Below are 14,366 nucleotides of genomic sequence, written 5' to 3' on the forward strand. Positions count from 1 at the left end.
CAATATGCAGGACACAGAGAAATAGGGAGGAGGGTCAAGGCAAGAGGTCATTAGTGTCTGTACTGGGACTCTACCTCTACTGTATCTGGGTGTGTTTTTCTTTATGTCTGGAGTATGTCCTTAAACAGCCATAACACACAGCTGAACCAGGGTGGACCAGTCTACAGTGAGGTCTCATTGTTACAGTACATTGACATGTTCAGTTGAAATATTTTCACAATTATGGAAGATGACAATATGATGCAGTAACAAGGACCAAGCATTTTGGTTGCTATGTCCAAACCAATTAGCTTATAGAAGTCTGCCCGGCAGGACTATTGGTGTAACTGACTGATTTACTATTGTATATTGTCATGTGTATTGCTAAATGTGTAATGAGTCTTATTCAATAATTCCGTTATGATGCACACAGTTCTGTCACTTTTTAATACCAATGAAAAGTGCAGACTTTGTCCTCCATGTACAGTACTCTATGATAAGATACATTGGTATGAGAATCACTCTCCCTTGGCAACACTATCACAAATACAATCCAACAAGTATCAGAGAAAACCAATGTTTTATTGTTTTACAGTGGCAGTACTGTGTAATGTCACCAGCTTGAAAACAAGAGTGGCTCAGGCGATCAAGTTACTAAATGTGTATTCATCACTAAAGTCTCTTTCCATGTTTTATAGTAGTACAGGTTCTGGATGTAGCTGTGTAGTTAACCAATGTTTTAAGTATAGGTTTACATTACAGTTGCTGTGATCAAGGATTAACAGTTAGCTATATGAGTTGTTAAAGTACTTGAAGCATATTAGTGCTGAAGTAATACAGATTAAGCTTTCTATTGACATTCAGTGGGGTGACATACTGTACAAATATATTCAAATGAGCCAATGCTGGTACAGGTCTGAACAATTTCCACAAAGAAGGCATTTGATACATTTATTTTTGTGTCGTGTGCATTCTCTACTACATTTACATGATACACCTGTAAAACAAACAGTCGCATGCCCAGGATGTGCTGAAAAGAACAGGGTGGGACAGGTCAAAACAAACAGAAGGGAAAAGGGGCTAAGTCAACATGGCTGTGAACTACATTTAATCATATTACCAAACACCAATATCAGTAGTGTCAATTGACATGTTGATAAAGTAGTTGGAAGTGTTTAAAATCTAAAACATTTCCTCTATGCCTCTTCCTGTTGACAGGTATAATACGCCTGTGGTCTTAATTGAGTGCCTGCACTTAACACAAAGATTACCCACTAATTAGGCTTTATAACCCACACTGTAGGACAGAACTGTCCCCAGCTAAACCTCAATGAACAGCGCCACTATTGCCGACATCTACTGACCAGTCGAACCCAAAGAAAGCAGTTCGCTGTCTTCATCCAAAATATTTGATGCGTCATTGAACTCACATCTATTGGATGACTGCTTCATACATTGATTTAAATCAGTCACCCAGGACTATAGAACAAAATAAAGTCATCTCCAGAGCCTGTTTTCGAAAAGTGTCTCACTGTAGGAGTGCTGATCTATGATCAAGTTCCCCTGTCCATGTTATCTTATTTTGATAAAAATCTAAATTGATCCTATATCAGGGTCTGTCTGTCTGCCCAGAGGGGAGTAATTCCCTCTGTGAACCTCAAGCATACAAAGGAGTCATTGTTACAGTGACGGGGCACAACGATCTCCTTCCTGCAGCTGACAAGCTCCAACAAGAAAGAAAGTTGTATCTGCCCTCTCATAGACACCCGTGAATCTAATTTAATCTGCAACAAATCTCATTGATAACCGGGCAGTACAGTTTGAAGTACACAACACACAAAGCTTCCTGCTGGCTCCGAGACAGACAGACTGTTACATCACTGACTGCACTTTTAGTAATAGTTTCTCTGCTGACAACATTGGGCCATTAAATCAGAACACAAACAAGTTGACCCATAATCATGTGGTCATCCAACAAGAGTACAGTAGTTGTGGTGTGGTGCAGCATTCATGATAAGTTAGTGTCATAGAAACACATTCATGATAAGTTAGTGTCATAGAAACACATTCATTTAAGTTTCAAGTTCACAATTTTAAAACGTCTAAACTTGATAAAACACGACACAAAACATTATCCAAAAGTCACCATACACATGTGCAATGTGACAAGGGAACAAGAAAAACATAAGTGACTGGAGCCTGTATGGGTGTCAGCATTGGACCAAGTCAGACAAACATGTGCAGTCTAATGAAATGTTACAGTATTTAACAAATATTCAACCTCAGCTCCATAATAAATACCTCCTTGGATGAGGGCATTATATCAAATAAATACATCTGGCATGACTCATCTTTCCCTTTTAATGTGTATGATTAGCTGACATCATGAAAAACACTGTATTTGAACCAAAAGAGGTCTTCTTGTTTATGTGAAGCAGATTCATGTGAATTAGTCTTGAAGTGTGAATCTTTCTTGATTATTGACTTTTATCAAACACACAAATATTCACATTGCTCCTTTTTTTCATTCTGAAAAATAAAAGGTTGATCAACTTCAGCATAATTTGTTTAAGAGGAAAACCAAGTGAAAACACTTCATTCTCAGCTCTAGCAAACCTGATGTAGAAGTTTAGGAAACAACATCATGGTAAAGTTATTCAGCAGAAAGATTGAGATCCATAAAATAAAAGCCCTGACAATCACGTGAATATTTACTATTACACTATACATGGTTAGGTAGAATCCTCTAAAGACGTAAGAAAAAAGGGCTTGGTGCCATGGCTGAATTTGGAGTTAAGGTTCCAAGTGAGAGGAACAATCAATTATCCATCCCCAAACAGGATGCTACTGTAGATACATGGCGCTGTTGGTCAAAGTCAGTAGTGCTCCATAGTATTGGGAGCAGTACAACGAGGCACATTGATCAAAGGTTCCGTGGAACTTCCACTTCCATTGACTAGGGCTGGTGAACCAAGCAGAAATCCAAGTGAGAAGAGAACAGATGCCAAGCGAACAGACAAACAAGACAAGTGGTTGTTGAATGTGAAACATACTTTAGCAAGAGAACTGCAGAGTCCAGGCAGTGTCTATTATCGTGGCCCAATTGGCCAGGTGAGCTGTCTCTAAGTTAACACTGGCCAAAGGCAGCTGTATCCCGGAGTATGGCGAGAGACCAAGAGAAACCTGCAGGCATTTGACTGGGCAGGAGGCCAGGGGACGAAGAGTAGGAGGCAGTGTCTTCAGGGTACAAGGAGAGAGGAGCACAGGCCACACAGGGCTCAGGGGCAGCAGGGGTTATCGATTACCAGCATGGCATCAATGCCATAGAGCTCCAGCAGATCCACCAGGAAAGTGCGGTCTGCCTGAGGGTCCAGCCCCATGGCCCTCACGTGCTCTGCCGTCAGGGTGGGGTCCGCACTCGCCGCCACCTCCGATAGAGTCTGGAAGATACGGTTATTCTGCTCCATGAAAAACCTAGTGGAGAGAACAGAGGACATTCTGTAAGAAAGTTTGATAAACACTCCAGACTGAGCTCAACCAAAAGATACTGTTGTGTAAACTAACTCACAGGATAAAGAGGTCCTCCTCATTTGATGTGCAGTCTCCATCCACCTCCTGAGTGTAAAGTAGCAGTTGCCTGAAAAGACAATAACATAATCATCATCAGCATCATCTATTCAAAATGGCTTCCACCATTTATTAATTATAACCTTTAAACAAATTACATGTATTTTATAGTATAGTGCAGTTTGTGTACCTCTGTTCGCTGAGTTTCCTATACTTCTCCCGGTCCACCCCATTCAGCCGGAGTAGTGGCTGAAGGCTATCTCTGTGTGTCTTCACATTCTGGTTGTCAACATATACATCATACAGCTCCTTCTTCTCCTCAAAGATCTTCTCTGTCGTACCTAAACACACACACCCCTTTATCAATCTTAGCATAATGTATAGTGAACCAAAATATAAACGCAACATGCAATAATTTCAAAGATTTTACTGAGTTACAGTTCATAGAAATTTATTAGGCCCTAATCTATGGATTTCACATGACTAGGAATACAGATATGCATCTGTTGGTCACGGATGGGGAGTAACGGATTACATGTAATGCGCTACATGTAAGGGAATACAAAAACCGGTAACTATAATCCGTTACCAGCAAAAATATTGTAATCAGATTACAGATACTTTTGAAAAACTAGATGATTACTTTTAAATTCAGAAAGGATGCCCGAGAAGAAAAATAAATGTTTGACATTTCTGTTCTCAATGACATCCAAATAAGCATTGAAAAAAGGCACAAGTTTAAATTTGTTGCACCTGAGCGTCTGACCACAAGTCAGAGACCACTATGATGACACACCAAATGTGTTTGATGGATCGCGGGAAAAGAGCAGGAATAGGCTTTTGTAGGCTGTAGTCCAATGTCTTCCAATGGTGCGACTGCTGTCGGCACCCAAAGATTATCCAACTTGAATAAACACTTGGAGGTAAGGATGCCGGCAGTGGTCTAGTTTACGGCGATACGGATATCACTTATTATTGATATCTACAAAGCGCATTGATGTGAATCACACTGCTGTTCTCTCATTTAGCTATTTGTGCCTTATGGATTTTGGTTGTTGTGGACGCCTGTTTACAAATCTAAATGTGTATTTGAATCCAATAATGGTCGAATTCAAGAAGTTTAAGCTGCCTATCAATCATTGTTTTTGAAACAGGTGGACTGCCAGTGAAAAATGTGCTCTTGCAACAGCTGCATAATACGGATCCCAGCCTACGGAATAAAAGTGGAGCATTTATTGATCAGTCTAATTCGTGCTGATAAAAAATAAATAAAAACATAGGCCTAATGGACACATGCTCAAACTCGCACACATTTGATAGACTTAAAAGAGGAAATCTGTAGTTGCTACATCCATTTTTGGACTTGTATGTATGTATGTATGTATGTATGTATGTATGTATGTATGTATGTATGTATGTATGTATGTATGTATGTATGTATAGATATAGATATAGATATAGATTGATTCTTGAAGAATATCATTTATAAATGCCTCATGAGCTTAGTTCAACTGTCACAATCCATGGGAACCCCAAATATAAGCTTGTTTTTTTCCAACGTTTGTAAACATTGTAAATGTAAAACACTGTAAAGCCTCATAACATGGTTAAAACAATAATTTTGATATCATGGATGGTCAGTCCTTGCATCCATAGCTCTGTCTATTTATCTGAGTGGTTACATTTCTCCAGGCCCATCCCTCAGCTTTTTACCAAAACAGAGGTGGTGCGACCGTTTTATCTGTGGATTTGCCTTTAAACCAACAACAAGGTAAACAATAGGCCTATAGCAAATGGCATTCATTTTTAACATGTAAATAGCACTTTTCAGTAGTGCTCAAAGCATGCCATTCAATGAGCGCTGCATTTATTTTTCAACTCGAATCAATGAGCCCACTCAGTCCTCCATGACAACAAAATCACAAACAGAGTATGGCTGGCTAATAAGTCCTTCGTTTTGGGGTTATGCTCAGGTAAAACAATTTGGCTAATCTATTCTTCCATATTTCCTATTCTTGAAGATCAAGGGGTATATCATTTATTGGAATTCTGATACACTTTGGTTTTTAATGTAAAGATATAATTTAATCGTATTATTATATGTAGTAGAAAACGATGGGTTAGAAGAAGCCTACATAACCAACCCATAAAGTAAAATTTTACATCCATATACGGTCAGCTATGTAATCTTTAACATTAATTTATCCTGCAATAGATGTTATTTAATTGGTAGCATACATTTTTGTCTTCTTCTAATGCATCTTAAGGGGAAATGAATCTAAAAGTAACTGAAAGTAATCAAATTACGTTACTGAGTTTGGGTAATCCAAAAGTTATGCTACTGATTACAATTTTGGGTAGGTAACTAGTAACTGTAACAGATTGCTTTTAGGAAGTAACCTACCCTGACTATATATACAAAAGTATGTGGACACCCCTTCAAATTAGTGGATTCGCCTACTTCAGCCACACCCACTGCTGACATGTGTATAAAATCAAGCACACAGCCATGCAATCTCCAGAAACCAAAAATTGTCAGTAGAATGGTCTTAAGAGCTCAGTGACTTTCAATGTGGAGTTCCAAACTGCCTCTGGAAGCAACGTCAGCACAGAAACTGTTAGTCAGGAGCATCATGAGCAGCCGCACAAAAGCCTAAGTTCACCATGCGCAGTGTCAAGCAACGGCTGGAGTGGTGTGAATGTGTTCTCTGGAGTGATGAATCACGCTTCACCATCTGGCAGTCCGACAGATTCATCTGTATTTGGCAGATGCCAGGAGAACGCTACCTGCCCCAATGCATAGTGCCAACTGTAAAGTTTGGTGTAGGAGGAATAATGGTCTGGGGCTGTTTTTCATGGTTTGGGCTAGGCCCCTTAGTTCCAGTGAAGGGAAATCTTAATGCTGCAGCATACAATGACATGCTAGACGATTCTGTGTTTCCAACTTTGTGGCAACAGTGTTGGGAAGGCCCTTTCCTGTTTCAGCATGACAATGCCCCCATGCACAAAACGAGGTCCATACAGAAATGGATTGTTGAGATCGGTGTGGAAGAACTTGACTGGCCTACACAGAGCCCTGACCTCAACCCAATCAAACACCTTTGGGATGAATTGGAACACCGACTGCGAGCCAGGCCTAATCACCCAACATCAGTGCCAAATCTCACTAATGCTCGTGGCTGAATGGAATCACAATGTTCCAACATCTAGTAGAAAGCCTTCCCAGCGTGGAGACTGTTATAGCAGCAAAGGGGGGACCAACTCCATATCAATGCCTATGATTTTGGAATGAGATATTCGACGAGCAGGTGTCCACATACTTTTTGTCATGTAGTGTACCTTAAAAAATAAAAAGTAGGGGCATGGAACAGAATACCAATCAGTATCTAGTGTGACCACCATTTGCCTCATGCAGCACGATACATGTCCTTTGCATAGAGTTGATCAGGCTGTTGATTGTGGCTTGTGGAATGTTGTCCCACTCCTCTTCAATAACTGTGTGAAGTTGCTGGATATTGGCGTGAACTGGAACACACTGTCATACACGTTGATCCAGAGCATACCAAACATGCTCAATGGGTGACATGTCTGGTGAATATGCAGCAATGGAAAAACTGGGACATTTTCAGCTTCCAGGAATTGTGTACAGATCCTTGCAACATGGGGCTGTGCATTATCATAATGAAACATAAGGTGATGGCAGCAAATTAATGGTACGACAATGGGTCTCAGGATCTCGTTATGGTATCTCTAGGCATTTAAATTGCCATCGATAAAATGCAATTGTGTTTGTTGTACATAGCTTATGCCTACCCATACCATAACCCCAGCATGGGGCACTCTGTTCACATCAGCCAACCGCTTGCCCGCACAACGTACACACGTACTGCCAAATTCTCTAAAACGGCGTTGGAGGTGGCTTATTGTAGAGAAATGAAATCTGGCAACAGCTCTGGTGGACATTCCTGCAGTCAGCATGCCAATTGCACGCTGCCTCGAAACTTGAGACATCTGTGGCATTGTGTTGTGTGACAAAATTGCACATTTCAGAGTGACCTTTTATTGTCGCCTGCACAAGGTGCACCAGTTTAACGATCATGCTGTTTAAATAAGTTTCTTGATATGCCACATCTGTCAGGTGGATGGATTATCTTGGCAAAAAAGAAATGCTCAGTAACAGAGATGTAACCATATTTGTGCACACAACTTGACAGAAATACGCTTTTTGTGCGTATGGACAATTTATGGGATATTTTATTTCAGCTCATGAAACATGGGACCAACACTTTACATGTTGCGTTTATATTTTTGTTCAGTGTATTAACTGTGGATTCAAAAGCCCCAGGTCAACACTCACAAGCCACGTATGACATCTCTGTTGCCAGGGCAGCGATGTCTGCCACATTGATGTAGAAGAAGGGGCGGAACTCAGGCACAGACACACCTATCCCAGGTATAGAGATGTTGGCCAGAGAGCAACAGCAGTACACTGTGGGGAGTACAGAGCAACATGAAAAACCACTACAAAGACAGAGTACTCAGTGACAGAATTCTGTAATAAAATCTGAAAAACAAATATGTGGGGGTTTGTAAAGGTGACTGTGTGTGTGTGTGTGTGTGTGTGTGTGTCAGCTGCTCCCTCTCACCCCTGTAGCACACGACACCCACAGGTGGTGGGGAGAAGATAAGGATTCGTTTTCGGAGTAGGGCAAACTTCCACAGCACCATGATCTGCTCCCCAAAGAAGTGGATGAACTGGGACATGCAGCCGGCCGGGTGGGTGATCTGGAGGGGACAGAGAGAGAACAGACTGTCAGGCTGTCTGATACGGTAATGCTTTTTCAGTCTGGATAAGCTTGCTCAGCATGGACCAAAAACAAACTATTGCACAAAATCTCTCCTTGACATCAGGAGTCTGAGTTACATGGACAAACAGCACCACGTCTTTCCCAGAAGCTGCGTCTGGTAAGACGAGGGGTGGGGGTGTGTGTCTATTTGTCAATAACAGCTGGTGCTAATATTGTCTCATATTAAAGAAGTCTCGAGGTATTGCTCGCCTGAGGTAGAGTACCTTATGATAAGCTGTAGACCACACCATCTATATTATTCGTAGCCGTCTATTTACCACCACAGACCGATGCTGGCATTAAGACCGCACTCAACCAACTCTATAAGGCCATAAGCAAACAAGAAAATGCTCATCCAGAAGCGGCTCTCCTAGTGGCCGAGGACTTAAATGCAGGAACACTTCAATCAGAAATAACCAAAGTTTTACCAGCTTGTCACGTGTGCAACCAGAGGGAAGAAAAACCTCTAGACCACCTTTAATCCACACACAGAGATGAATACAAAGCTCTCCCCCCCGCACTCCTTTTGGCAAATCTGACCATAATTCTATCCTCCTGATTCCTGCTTATAAGCAAAAACTAAAGCAGGAAGTATCAGTGTCTCGCTCAATATGCAAATGGTCAGATGACCCAGACGCTACGCAACAGGACTGTTTTGCTAGCACAGACTGGAATATGTTCCGGGATTCATCCAATGGCATTGATGAGTATACCACCTCAGTCATTGGCTTCATCAATAAGTGCATCGACGACGTTGTCCCTACAGTGACCGTACGTACATATCCCAACCAAAAGCCATTGATTAAAGGCAACATCCGCATCGAGCTAAAATGTCAGAGCTGACGCTTTCAAGGAGCGGGACACTAATCTGGACGCTTATACGATATCCCGTTATGCCCTCAAACGAACAATCAAACAAGCAAAGCGTCAATACAGGATTATGATTGAATCCCACTACACCGGCTCTGACGCTTGTCGGATGTGGCAGGGCTTGAAAACTATTACAGACTACAAAGGGAAACCCAGATGCAAGCTGCCCAGTGACACGAGCCTACCAGACAAGCCAAATGCATTTTATGCTAGCTTCGAGGCAAGCAACACTGAAGCATGCACGAGAGAACCAGCTGTTCTGGATGACAGGACTAGCTGTTCTTATGACAAGCCATAAGACTGCTAAACAATTAATCAAATGGCCACCGGACTATTTACATTTACACCCCCATTCCCACATTGGTTTAGTACACCGCTGCTACGTGCTGTTTATTATCTATGCATAGTCACTTCCCCCCTACCTACATGTACAAATTACCTCAACTAACCTGTATGCCCGCACACTGACTTGGTACCGGTACCCCCTGTATATAGCCTCGTTATTGTATTGTGCTACCATTTCGTAAATATATTCTTAACTCTTCTTGAACTGCACTGTTGGTTAAGGGCTAGTAAGTAAGCATTTCACGGTAAGGTCTACACTTGTTTTATTCGGCGCATGTGACAAATAAAGTTTGATTTGAAGTTATCACATATCTCAAAATGAACAAACGCACTTAAACCAAAACATTTAATTGCCAATTATCCACAACTAACACAAACAACAGCCACACAGTAACATCAGTGACTGGTGCAGGTGGCCGTAGGTGCTCACCTTCATCTCTGGGTGCATGCAGCGGTTGATGGCTGGGACCCAGGCACTGGTTGGACAAGCAGTGACAAGGCCGTTCCCTGCTGGGGGCAGCACAGCTTTCTTATCCTCATAGAAGGCCTCCAGAGGAGAATACGAGCCAGGGCACTGGAGCTGGTGTCTGCATGGAGAGACACTATACACTTTCTATATGCTGACTGCAGTTGGCATCTCAGTGAGAACACTGGTAAGAAAGAGACTGTTATCGAAGACTCGTCACAGCATGGTTTGATTGGATTAAAACTGGGATAACCCCTCCCTGGGAACTGGAAGTGGCGTAGTACTTCCAATGGATCCACATAAGTACCTGTACTGTATAAAGTCAAGATTAACCCCCCAAGCATACAACTCTACCATGAGCTGGATGTGTCACATCTTTATGCATAGTCAATGAGATAAGAGATAAGGCTCTGTTTGAAGATTCAAGCATAAAGACAAGATTTACTGAGGGAAACTGTCCGGGTTTCTTCCATTTCAATGATTACATACAAAGACTTCATATGATATAAATGGCTTCTAGTGACGGTGGTGGCACTGACTCAGGGCTTATTTTTAATAGATGAGGAGACTGAAAATACAGACGAAGGAAAGGAGGAAGGAAATAAGGGGAGAAATGTGAAACAGGACGGATAAGAAAGAGAGTGACAAAGAGAGAGAATGGACAGACAGTGACACAGACAGTGAGAGCGAGCGACAGACAGACCAGACAGTAGGGTTGAGTGGTATCCAGATATTAATACCGTCGTAACGTTTCTGTACCATACCAAGGTATACAGTATTACTGAATGTGCAATTTAGGCAACAGGGATCTTGATCCAGGAGGGAACCAAGAAGCTTGATCTTGACATCGGGCCGATGCAAGCAAGTTAGCAAACCAAATGCATAGCTGGAGTCCTGAGCTGGATATAATTTATTTGGCATCTTAGATTTTTTTATGGTTGTACTTAACTTATATAGGTAGAAGCAGTGGCATAGCTAACGTTAAATATATATATATATATATATATATATATATATATATATATTTTTAATGTATTCAAAATCATTCTGTCGGTATTTCAAAATAAACCGTTTATACTAGTGATGCACCGATATGACATGTTTGGTCGATACCGATATCCTATATTTTCCTTGACAAAAAACAGATACCGATATTTAACATTTTAGCGGCATTTTAAGCATTTTAGTACAGTTAAATAGTTAACACACACACGGATGCAGAGGTCTAAGGCACTGAATCTCAGTGCAAGAGGCACCACTACAGTCACTGGTTCGAATCCAGGCTGTATCACATCCGGCCGTGATTGGGAGTCCCATAGGGCGGCGCACAATTGTCCCAGCGTCGTCCAGGGTAGGCCGTCATTGTAAATAAGAATTTGTTCTTAACTGACTTGCTAGTTAAATAAAGGTTAAAAACACACACGCGTTATTTTGTTGGCATTTACGTATGTCCCCATTACCAGTAAAACATAATCAAAACCTATTTCTTTCACTTACTTGCTGTGCTGTTTCGTTCAGTCATTCCATTCTCAACCACGATTTCATCATACATATCAAGCAGTGAAGTTTCAGCTCTCTGTCCGTGGCCTCTCTTCCTCGGTGCACACTGTCACTGTGTCTGTTTCCATCTTGTCCAGCTGTGTATGTAACATTTTACGTAAACCCTGTTTCTTGTCTGCATAGAAGTAGCGGTCCTTGTACCTAGCATCGAGCATGGCGGCGACACAGTAGAGAGAATGCCACCGAATCACTTGTTCACAGTCTGTGTCGGCAGTTATGTTGAGCAGGTGTTTCAATGCTATGACAGAGGGTATCACGTCTGCTGCAGGCGCAGTTGATAAGCGTATTTCTCGAGCCAGTTGTTTGAATGGAGCTAGCGTGTTCATGTTTCCAAGTTTCAAACATGTTCTCAAAAGCCATTGAAAAGGCAGCAGCGGTATGACAACCAGCATATTCATGAGCATGCAATACAACTTTATTCAGTAAGAAATCCTTGACGACCCACTGTGCTGTCAGACTCAGCATGCTCCTGGGACTGATATCGCTGGTCCAAATGTCAGTCGTGAAGCTAATAGCAGTGACGCTATTACTGTGTAACTCCGGTAGGACAACATCTGAAAAATAGCTCACTTGGTAGTGTGTACCGGTGCTCGACCAGTCGGCGATGGCCAACATCACCTACGACAGAAAACGTTTGATTGTCAAGGGCAATGAATTCCATTATCTTGGCATTAATGGATTTTGCCTTTGAGTTGTCTCGCTGAAATGTTCTTACTCTTTCAAATGACTGCTCGACTTTTTAACTGCTCGATCCACACAGCAGACATTGTGGGCTAGGTTAGGAATGCCTGTTGCACGTGTAGCGCAAAATTTGACGTGGCGTCATTACGTCATGTACCTACGTTATATAGATATGCGCGTCAGGTTTGAAATCGGTTTTGCACATCGGCGTTAAACTAGAAATCGGGCCAATGCCGATGTTGGCATTTTTAGCTAATATCGGCCAATTCCGATATGTTCACCGATATATCGTGCATCCTTAGTTCATACCATATACCGGGGTATTGCCCAAGCCTAACAGACAGACAGACACAGACAGAGACAGACAAGTACTTACCTAACCTGGTTCTCCAGGAAGTGCATGTAGCGATATAGGAGGGTGTAAGAGGGAGACAGAATACCCACAGATTTCATCCGCGCCCCTCTCTCCAATTCACTTTCAACAGGCATGTTAGCAAAACAAGCCAGCCCAAAGTAGCAGCCTTTACGGAAATATCTGCAAAAATTAAAAAGACATGGATGAATCTTGTGAATGTATACAACATCGTACAGATTATTGATAGGGTTCTGATGGTCCTATGCCAATAACACTGTGCATTCAGTTGGAGGAATAGTCTTACATGAAGTCGTTGGCGATTCTGTGTGATCCGCTCGCCATTGACTTGAATTCCACTCCGTCAAGATTCACATCTTGGGGTAAGCACCATTCCACCATGTTACCTGCCATTGACACACACAAACACATACATTTGATTTTCCATACTGCTCACTTCACTGTGAGAGAATGAAATTCATCCACCATGTCCCAAGTTTTTTCCTTTCACATTCTATCTTACTATAAAACTCAGCGTACCATAAAAGGGAAGTTGAGGAGGGTAAGTAGTAACACTGGTTTCCCAGGACTCTCAGAAAGCTTTGCCTTCTTAGTGACACTGGTGTAACAACAGAGGAACACACAAACTGCCCCGGGTCAACAGATGCTTGCTATAATAACCACTGAGAAATCCAGAATATTTTCCAAGCTGTACAAGGGGAGGTTTGAATTATCAAATTAGAAATTAATGTAACAGTAGGTTAATGCATTACTCTATTATTCACATTATCTACATTTAAAGAGAGTTTATTGAACCTTGTGATGGCAGAAGAAAATTATAATTTGACAAACTGTGCTTTCCCTGCTCAACAAATGCTGACCACAAATGATTTGGGTCTCTACATATTGGGTCATATTTGAATAGCGTAGATAAGCAAAGCTAGCGGGAAGTAAAGAACAGTAGGCATTTCTTGCAACGTCATCTTTCAGTGTGTGCGCACTTCCATGGAATGAGTCAGTCCCCCACTGTGCCCAGTAAGGTAAATGGCACTCTCTCCATACTGTATTGCTCTTGCTCACCTGATCTTGTGTCAAAGGTTACCACAAACACAGCCACTATTTGGTCCTTTTCCTCCCATCCCAGTCGTTCTTTCAGAGATATTCTAGAGTCGGCATGGATGGGACTGGGAACATCCCACGGGCCAGGGTGGTCAATGTGAGGGCTCCTGTTCACGCTGGGAATAGTTGTTACACTTGCTGGACCCCCAGAGCTAGTGTTCCACCCGATGGCGAGCGCGGTGCTGCCCAGAGAGCGGCCGTCTGGCGGATTTGATTCCGATCCATTTTCTTTTGCTGGTGCGGGAACCGCCTGGGTCAGTTCGTTTGGTGGAATCTCCTCCCAGTCGAGCAGTGGAGCGCGATCCGACTGCTCGACCATATTGCTTCCTAAATTGAGATGAACAACGCGGAACTATGGAGAAAATAATTCCACTAGATAAAGTCAGTAGGCTACTGCTTCAACAGACCCTTATGTGTTTCACTCCTCCCTGCCGTTTTCTTGCTATTTGTAAGCGTGTCACATGCGCCGATAAATAGTCTTCTGCCAGCTCCAGTGCCAGCGCCAGCGCACACAGTGTTTTGGTGATGATGTCACACACTTCCGCTCACGTGGATTGATCAATATTTGATAGGTGGCCTA

General features: G+C 42.2%; 1 protein-coding gene across 1 annotated transcript; it reads right to left on the bottom strand.

Annotated features, from left to right (window-relative positions):
* Positions 1-542: 542 nt before the first annotated feature.
* dennd11 (DENN domain containing 11) lies at positions 543-14,326 on the bottom strand. Its single transcript, XM_023985824.2, has 9 exons — positions 13,748-14,326; positions 12,975-13,074; positions 12,692-12,850; positions 10,039-10,195; positions 8,193-8,331; positions 7,904-8,035; positions 3,737-3,887; positions 3,548-3,616; positions 543-3,453 (listed from the first exon to the last, which is right to left on the bottom strand). Exons 1-9 carry the CDS (start codon positions 14,103-14,105, stop codon positions 3,258-3,260), a joined length of 1,461 nt encoding a protein of 486 aa, XP_023841592.1. The 5' UTR covers positions 14,106-14,326; the 3' UTR covers positions 543-3,257.
* Between the last annotated feature and the right edge of the window lie 40 nt (positions 14,327-14,366).

Source organism: Salvelinus sp. IW2-2015, linkage group LG4q.1:29 (genome assembly GCF_002910315.2).
Source record: "Salvelinus sp. IW2-2015 linkage group LG4q.1:29, ASM291031v2, whole genome shotgun sequence".
Classification (NCBI taxonomy): domain Eukaryota; kingdom Metazoa; phylum Chordata; class Actinopteri; order Salmoniformes; family Salmonidae; genus Salvelinus; species Salvelinus sp. IW2-2015.